Raw genomic sequence first — 9,630 nt, 5'->3', positions numbered from 1 at the left:
AATGGGACACATCTTAAAAGCTGTTCCGTGTTCTCAGTATTATGCAATATACGACTAGTTTTACCAATGTAGGCTGTTTGAACGGCCAGACAGTTGCTTAAAGGGACTGCTGGTTAGTTGGCACAATAAAATTAACATTAATCAAGTATTTTTTTTTAAGTTAAACCATGATTTAAAAGTCACTCGTACATTTAAGTAGAAAGGAATTTTTTCTCCGAATGATCCTCAGCATTGGATGCTGACGTTAGGCCCTTATAGGAAGTTAAATCGTTCTTATGGATATTACTGAACCTCAACTTTGCTAGGTTAGGCCTATGTTGAACGTGGTGGGCTTTATTCTTAAACAAATCTTGAATCTGAGTTTCAAGTATAATGTTGAACGTGTAACAAAATTTAATGTTAGGTCTCATTCTATAAACCTAGCTTATATTTATGGCAAAAAAAATAAAAAAAATACTAATAATATAAATTACTACGACACTCGTCTTAAGTCTATGCCTAAGGTTTAAAGGTACCTAAGTTTGGCTTAGTTGTATGCTTATCTTGAGGGAAAATTCAAGATCAATTCCAAAATTATCTTTTACAGTCCTGCTCTTACGAGGAAGTGATTTTTGTTAGTTTCCAATATATCTTTTAAAGATACAACTCCAAACAACTACCCTTGCCATCGAGAGCCTATATGTGACGAGATTTGTAAATTAAAGATTTTGCTGGCAATCATATTACTATTACGTCTCTGTTCGTTTGTTAATTTCCGGTATAAATTCTTTCTGAGGAACTAAAGTGATACAAGTCCTTTCTTAAATAAAACTAGTTTATTCTTTTTCGACACAACTTTGCAATGCACAGAATTTCCACAGTCACTTTAAACTCAAACACACGCTATAATTCACAACGATTCACGCAATTTACTTCCGATCACTACCGCTCGCTTGACTCAATTATCTGTCTCTCTATCTATTTGCAATTATATGTCTGCTTTATTTGCCAGGCTTATATACTAAAATACAGGACGTCTAGAAAAGACTAAAGTTGACAGGAAAATTCACGATCCTTTGAGAAACTCCAGCACGTATGCTCCCAGCGTTACGCGACTTCCGCTGTTGTAATAGTACTAGTCTGCCTGCTAAATCCCCAAATAATAACAACTTTATGTATTTTTTTTATATTTATCAAAAAACAAATATGTAAGTCTTGAGAATGTCAATAGGCTTAATGAAAAAGAGAGAGAGAGAGAGATAGAGAGAAAAACTATGATCAGTCAGTAAGCCAAATGATGATATATCAGTTACTGTTAGGCTTAACTTTGGTCTTCAGTTATATTTGTAGTATTGCTTTGGTTAACATTGAAATTAACATAATCATACACACTGCATTGGTCAACATATTGTATCATTTTGTGTGATATCATTATTTTGCTTGTTACAATACTAAGTGTAAAGTTTTTTTCTTTTGGTATGATTTGTTATGAAATTTTCACAAAGCTACTCGGGGACTATCTGCACCAGCCTTCCCTAATTTAGCAGTGATAGACTAGAGGGATGGCAGCTAGTCAACACCACCCACTGCCTACTCTTGGGCTACTCTTTTATCAATGAGTAGTTGGATTGACCATCATATTATAACGCCTTCACGGTTAAAAGGGCAAGCATGTTCGGTGATGGGGATTCAAACCCACAACTTGCAGATTGCAAGTTCAGTACCCTAACCACCGTGCCATGGCAGGCCTTAAGTGTAACAAACTGACTAAAAAAATTGATCTAACTAGAAAGCATAAGTGATTTACAATGATACAAAATAATATCCAAGTAAACTAGCTCCTGTAATTTATGTTTACAGAAAAAGAACATGCACACTCACTTAAGTCTAAAAATGACCTTAGTGTACATTAGGAACATCTACAATTAGACAAGGTTTAACATTTTATTTGATTCTGTAATGGGTATCTATGGTTTTAAAAGTTTAGGTATTTCCAAGAATAAACCAGCTTTATGTTGTAAATTCCTGAACATATAACGTAGTTTACTCTGAATAATTTCCATGGGAGCTCAAATATCAATAAAGGAACACACCACTGAGATTATTACTGAATATTGTAATACTTTAGATGTGTATTATGTAAAAAATTTCCATCTGCCAATAACAAGACCACTTTAGTGTTTATTGACAGTTTTAAGAAAAATAACAAATGGCTTAGCTGAACATAAAACTAATAATAAAGTGTATTTTACTACTGAGCATTCTTTATGGAATGTTTACATGATAGCAATATAGATTTTTACATCTATCCACACCAGTATTTTACACTTTCAATAACTCCAGGAAGATACCCATTAAGCTGCTTATTTTATTTATTAGCACCCCAGATATATTCATAAACATTAGTATGGCAAACCTATTAGTAATTAATGATAATTTGCTCATATTAAACTTATAAACAAACCACAATGTTTACACAAACATTTTATAGAACCCAGCAGGTATAACCTTATTAAGCTGATATATTATACATAAACAACTGGTAGCATTTTTTACAAATGTTATGCCCATCCCAATAATACAATAATATAAGGCAGCTATCTTTGTAACTGGTCAACAGTATCTTCATAAATATAATGAAACTGACCTTTATAGGTACAACAACATTAAGCTGATATATCTTAACAATAAATAACCCAGTCATCTTGAACCATAAGAAATTTAACCCATTAATTAAAATATATTAAGCTAATGTATTTTATATTAACAAACTTCTGTCTTCATGAACACCAATGTATTGATCTTACTGTTTTAAACTTTGTTATGCTATTCTCTTCAGTATAAGCACCCTACAATATCATCAAAAAACAGTATAATGAATCTAACATAGATTAGTAGTGGTTTTAATGTTAATTTCATGCTACAGTTTAATGTAATGTACAGAAACAAAAACGTTTGTGACAAGATTAAAATCTTTTGTCTCATCTCTGATATAAAAACGTTTACTGTAACATCATCAACAATAGAAAAATAGCTATAATCTTGAGCAAACACTGGAACTTGAAATGAAAGATTACGTGACGGCAGAAACATCAGTTAAATATGACTTTCTTTTTTAACACTGTAATCAAACTTTCTCCATTAAAGATTAATACAATTATTAACATAGTTGGCAACATCTTTTTTGCAAAAATTCTAGCTGAATAATTCTAGTTGAATAAATTTAGTAACTACAATTTTTTTAAATATACTTGGGTATCAATTATCTATTTAGATTTATAAAGGTAATCAGTAGAAATAAAACATAAATCTCATTCAATGTTTATGTCAAGAAAGTAGAAGTGGATTTTCAGTTTCAAATCCTAGTGAAGGATAGTTAACAGATGGTGTTTTAATCTTAATGAAAGAAGTGAAAACAAAATTATGATAATATAATTTTTTTTATAAAACAATATTGTTCAAAACTTAAAATACTTCAGCATTAGATCAGCAATGCAGGTGAACATAATTTGTTACATATAATTATGTAGTTGTTGGTTTTCATAAGTTTCCTATGAATAATATATGTGTAAATGTCACTCAGTAAACAACATGACTGTGAACTCTGCAGTTTCTGAACCCCAAATTATTTTGCCAGTTTATAAGAAACATAACCCACTTACCAAGTTTTTAGCTTTTAAATGGAGAACAAGATTTATAGCATAAGCCAATAAATATAACTGATATACATACATCTTAATTTGTATTCACTAGTTTCTTGAAAATTTTTCAAACTAAGTTATAACCACCCTGCTTAAGATGACTGAATTACCTTCAAATTCTTATTAGTGGATAGCAAATTATCTGTTAAAGGTTCATTGTTGGAATACACGAAACATTTGGAATGAAAAAAACAACGTACACGACCATATATATATATACACCACCACCCATACACTGCTGCAAGATCACTTTCTAGAAACTTGAAATTGCATTTATCTACAGCAACAATCACAGAATAAATGTTTTTCAAGTAGTTAACTTATTGAACTGTACAGTATACAATGACCCTTTACTATTTCCAGTATTAATAAAAAATTCATACATCTATAATGAGACCCTTAAAGTTAATATAAAAATACCTCCTTATAAAAAAACAAAAACAAATGAGGAGTCTTTTCCTTGTTTCAAACCTTAAAGAAAAATATTTTTAAACTGATTTTTTTGCAGTAATTTTAGCATTAAGCTCAACCATAATACAGGTCTACCATACTTGTTTCTCTTTTTAATGAGATATTTCACATTCCATTGTCTTTTCTTCTGACAAATCAAAAGGAGATACACAGCCTTATAAAAAAATCAGCAACAAAAATATTGTTTTATGTTAAGTCTTCTAAAATTTGGGACTTAATTTTAATGTTTTAGCAATTATTTTCATTGTATTCTCCAAAAGACTTTTATGCAAAGTTCTTTACAATGCAGTCTGAAAAAATTTAGTTTAAAACCTACTGAATCATACCAACTCAACAGATTAATGACTGATAGTTTACAAAGCCTTTACATTTTTAATTTTTACAAAATAACCATTTAGAAATACAAGAAAATGAAATCCAAAAATTTCAAAGCTAACCTTCTTCTTGATTTAATGTCATCAGTAGAACAACAAAAAAAAATCAAACTGGTGTAATTTTTAATAATCAGAGACAGCATGTATGAAAACTTCTTAAAAAATCAGTATGTAGTGTACATGCCTGCATACATTATCATACAAGTACAAATAAGTTCTGAGTAATTTGGCAGTTGAGAACCTTTAAAGATCATCATCTCCAATTCCTTCGAAAACATCATTTTCCATAAGGGATTCGGGGGACATACTACCACTGCTGGAACAACCAGACTGCTTGGCAGAATATAACTTTTCCTGCAAAGGTATTTCAACCACTTAATTATTTACACTGCTTTAAAGAAAGCAAAACCTATTTGGAAAAATCATATCATGCATTTACCCCCAAAAGTGAAAGTAAAAAAATCCTTGCAGTTTATGGAAAGTCTGATTTTATATAAATACATAGATGCACACACACATGGAGATAACTCTCAAATGCGCTAACCTGATGATTATTTTTAGCTTCATGTATATGTATCTTAAGTATACATCTCATAATATCTATAACATATTTTTTTCTACTTGGTAAACTTAACAAAAGTTGTTCAACCAATCAATTTATCAATTAAGTTAGGCTTTTGGTTCAAGGAATGCTCATATCCTGGTCTTAGGGTGTTATGTTTTAATCTCATGACCAAGCTTAGAATATATTCTCAACAAGGTTGTTATTCTATAACAAACATGTTATGAATTAGGCTATAGTCATATAACAAACATGTTCTGAACATGTGCTACTCTATAACAAAAACATTCTAAACTAGGCTACCGTCCTATAACATGTTCTGAAATAGGTTGTGCTCTTAAACAAAAATACAAAATATACCACGATATGATCTTCTGACAAAGAGGTACATTTTGGTTTTATGATGTGTTTTTTCTTTATCTACCAAGAAACCTTCATTTGGCTTTAATGTGTGTTCTACAACTATGCCCTTGTTTAGGGGGTGTGTTTTAAAAATTGCATCATAGTTAACAGTAAAAGATGATCTTTTAACAAATAGCTTTGTGTTAGTTTTAGAGTGTGTTCTGTCTACAAAGAAAGATGTTACTGTAAAAGATGATCTTTTAACAAATAGCTTTGTGTTAGTTTTAGAGTGTGTTCTGTCTACAAAGAATGATGTTACTGTTTTAAAATATGTTCTCTTAATACACAACTTTCCCCCGATTTTTATAATGTATTCTACTAAAAAAACTAGGTCTTTGTTTTTGGGTGTTTCTTATAACAAATAAGCATTTTATTTTGGTATGTTCCTTGAAAAATTTGTTATGGTTAAGATTGTGCTAATCTAATTAAAAACATGTTCTACCAAAGATACAAAAGTGTTTTTTTTTTCCTCAACAAAACAAAATTTTGGCTTTTGAGTTTGTTCCTTTAGCAAATAAACATATCCTAATTTTAGTGTGGTTTCTTCTAAAAAGCAGTAATGTGCTAGTTGAGAAATTATTTTTAATATACTCTTATGTTCTGGTTTAAAATGTCTTCTTCAACCATTTCTGAATCTTATCATAGCAAAAGTACTTAACAAAATTATATGAAATTTAGTAAAAACTTAATAGGTAATATCTAGTTTCAGGTTTATAAAAATCATAGAATTTTTACACTAGTTTCTTTTCATTAAGTAATAAGTTATTTTACTTATCTACATTATTTGATGTGACAAAATTAACAATAATATTCAATAAATAAGTATTTGAGTCGTCCTAATATTTTTCCATCCCTTAATATACTCTTTTAACCTTACTTGGCTTACCTGATGTGTTGTGATTGAGGATAATTTCCATAGTTTTCAAACAATTTTAAAATTCAAAATGAAAACATGTTTAAGAACAAAAATAATGTATAAAGGAACTATAAAAAAGTCCACATCTGTGGTGTGTTACCAAGTCTTCTAAACTGCATTAAATTTCATTGTTCTTCTTTGGAGTTGCATCTAATTACTTTTCTATGAAACTGCAAATTATTTTTTGCACCACTTTATTTGCTCTACATAGAAGTAAATAGTTTATAAGCTTCTCTATTTGCTTCTCAATGGTATTTAAACTTTGCCTGTAGCTATTTTCAAAGCAGAGTTTTGTTAGCAGTTTTTCAGATCACATGTTGTGAGGTCATAGAAGGGTTAGAATGAGATGTTGTACTAATAGAATCAGAGAACGAGAAGTCACATGAGAAACATGATACTTCTCCTCAAATGTGAACCTATTATTTGCAATGGGTAGAAAAATTCTAAATAAATCAATAACTGAATTGTTTTTATAGCCAACACTCCTTAAAGCTGTGAAGAAATACAAGTTTGAACACTTTTTCATATTTCTTTGCCAACTACACTAAATAAATGTTACAAAATGATAAAATATCAATTCTATTTTTGAGTAAAAATTATCATAATAGTTTTAACTATTATTGTCTACATAAATTTTGAAATTTCTTAAGCATGTGTGCACTTGACACCTAAAAGGTGTTTACCAGACCATATAGGATTAATACAGGAGATTGAATATGTTATATTAAAATTATTTTGATTATGCAAGTCATGTGAAATCCACAGTGGAAGCACAAGTATCAGAATCACATTTTGATATTGTTTGGCATTTTGTAAGTAGTTTAATGCCACTAAAACAATTTATCGCTTTTGGAAAGGGTATGAAACGGCCCTTTCTGACACAAAATGATCATACACTCAGATAATAAAGATGTGTTTAGGTCAGTAATTTAGAATTTACAAGTTGGGGATATTTCTTGTACTTTGTGGCATTGAAAAACAAATTTGGTTAACTTTGGACACTAGGATCATCCAGAAAGATATCTCTGACAACTCCCACCACTGCCATGATAAGCAAACTGTGGCATCTTGTAGAATGTCAGAATCTACAAACACAAAGGTTAGTGGCAAAAGCCATTCATGTGCCCTAGGCAACATAATCAGAATGATCTCCACCTGGAAATGAGGCCAAAACAGTGTGGGTTCACCAGGATAAGGATTCCAGTCAAACCTCCCCATTCAACTGTCATAAACCTCAAGCAGCTAGAGAATAAAACAGGTATTCATGCTATCCCATACAAAGACATACCAGTCAAGTAACTGGACAAAGAGTTTATGGATTTCTGTATGAATGGATTTTTGAAATGGACAATGGAAACCATCAACCTCAAACATCGAAGTAGAGGTTAAGTATGTGGCCTGTATTTTCTTTCACGACCTATTGTTTTTGCAATTGTCTTACATGCAAGCTACTTACAGCTTGCCCAATGCAGTGGGTGCATTGAGAAAGAGCAAGCTGAAGATGCTGACCTCTGGTGTGAGCAAGAAGGCTTTCTGGGATCATGAATCAAGCCTAAGAGTAATCCTAAATGAAGCTTAAAAGATCAGAAATTGCTTTTTACCTTGTTTTAGTGCATATGTCTACACCAGCAACCAGACTTAGAAACTCAGACTATAAGTAACCCCTACTTACTCTAAGTTTATTTTTAAATAAAGTTCTTGTTTGCATAATGTTAGTGTAAGTGTGTGTTTCTCTGTCTGAGCCTCATTTATATATTCCTGTAAAGTATGTTTTTTTAACTTTCCTGTCATTGTGGAGCATTAAGTTACAAATTGATTTCAGATTCACCTGAGGATACCACACTATATAATCTACCTGGTCTTTAAGATATCAAGTATAGTTCTAGCAGGAAACTGCACAGTTACTATAGTGTAGTCTTAGAAGTAAATGTGTCTTTGCTCAACCTTGTAATGTGTTTAACAATTAAAAATTGTATTTAAATGATCCAGAAAATGAAGAAAAGTAAACTCCTTACCTTCCTAACATGATCTCTTGTTTTGTTTGTTCTTTTGGAATGTTCCTAGGAGTAAAGAAATTTATATAAACCTAAACTTTTATTTTTTACAATCTTCAAGTACAAACAGGTAAGTTTCTTCAATGAAAAGATGTGTTTAAAGTGCTTTGGAAAGATATAACAAGTGTTCACTTAAAATTGTTTTAAACAATAATTTTTATAAGTGAAATAAGTTTATATAGAAAAAAAACCCTGTTTTTGTGTTTATTTAAGTATATAACACACAACATCGATCTCTACATAAACATCATTTCAAAAATAAATCACTAAAACACTGTGCCAGGTTTATGTATCTATCTTGTAAACTTTAAATGTGACAGATAACCTGTATGTACTTTATTATTTACTAAGAATGATAGTGTTCATACTGCGTTAAGTAGAGTGACACAACTTATAGTATTAATTACACAGAGATTTTGAAAACTTTATTTTCAGTAACTGACAACATACATATTTTATTTACTTCTCATAAGAAAATAACATATAATATTAATCATGCTTTGTTACTTACTTCTTCATTATCCACTATGCCTTCAGATGAAGATGATCGACTGACGGAAATTTCATAACTGCTTCCATCCCGTTTCATGTAGCTCCAAGAACAATGTCGACCTCCTTGTTCAGGCTGTTTTTTAAATTTTACCCCATTCTTCTTGGAGAGTAGCTCTTCTACCATACCTTGAAGACATACACTCATTAATACTGCCTAAAAAGGAAGAAAAGAGGAAGACAAATTAAAACTAATTCTGTTCATTGTTATAATGCAGTGTATTTAGGAAGCATTTTGATACATTATGAAATACTGCATTATACATTGCAATGTCTCTATACATTATATTATACAGACTTTTGTAAACATTATGTTAGATACAACAGGAAATATTACCACAAAAACAAAAGTGTCTTTCAAGATCATTGTATACAATTCTATATTAATGTCCTAATAAGTTAGAGAGTACATGGCTATCCTAGTGGCACCATACTATAGGGGATACTCTTATACACTAATGCTTTAAAAAAAAAAGGGTGTGTTACCTTGTATTAATGGCTTGATGCACACAGTAGTATCTTTATAATCAATGGGATATTGATCTCTTACCTACAGTCTATACATAAGAGGGTATTATCTTATACTAATATATTACTCTTCCTATACTATGGTATACTACCA

The 9,630-nt window shown here is 30.6% G+C and overlaps 1 protein-coding gene across 2 annotated transcripts in view; it reads right to left on the bottom strand.

The window, feature by feature from the left end:
- Positions 1-2,140: 2,140 nt before the first annotated feature.
- Positions 2,141-9,630, bottom strand: part of LOC106461229 (sorting nexin-17-like) — a 60,170-nt gene continuing 52,680 nt past the window's right edge. For both annotated transcript variants that reach the window (XM_013921030.2, XM_022388092.1), the window contains exons 11-13: positions 8,971-9,165; positions 8,421-8,465; positions 2,141-4,879 (exon numbers count right to left, since the gene is read on the bottom strand). In XM_013921030.2, the coding sequence (XP_013776484.1) occupies positions 4,769-4,879; positions 8,421-8,465; positions 8,971-9,165 (351 nt within the window). In that variant the 3' untranslated portion in view covers positions 2,141-4,768. The remainder of the gene's footprint in view (positions 4,880-8,420; positions 8,466-8,970; positions 9,166-9,630) is intronic.

The sequence above is a fragment of the Limulus polyphemus genome, unplaced genomic scaffold (genome assembly GCF_000517525.1).
Source record: "Limulus polyphemus unplaced genomic scaffold, Limulus_polyphemus-2.1.2 Scaffold918, whole genome shotgun sequence".
Taxonomy (NCBI): domain Eukaryota; kingdom Metazoa; phylum Arthropoda; class Merostomata; order Xiphosura; family Limulidae; genus Limulus; species Limulus polyphemus.
The sequence above is the reverse complement of the archived record's forward strand: the minus strand, read 5'-3'. Positions and strand labels throughout refer to the sequence as shown.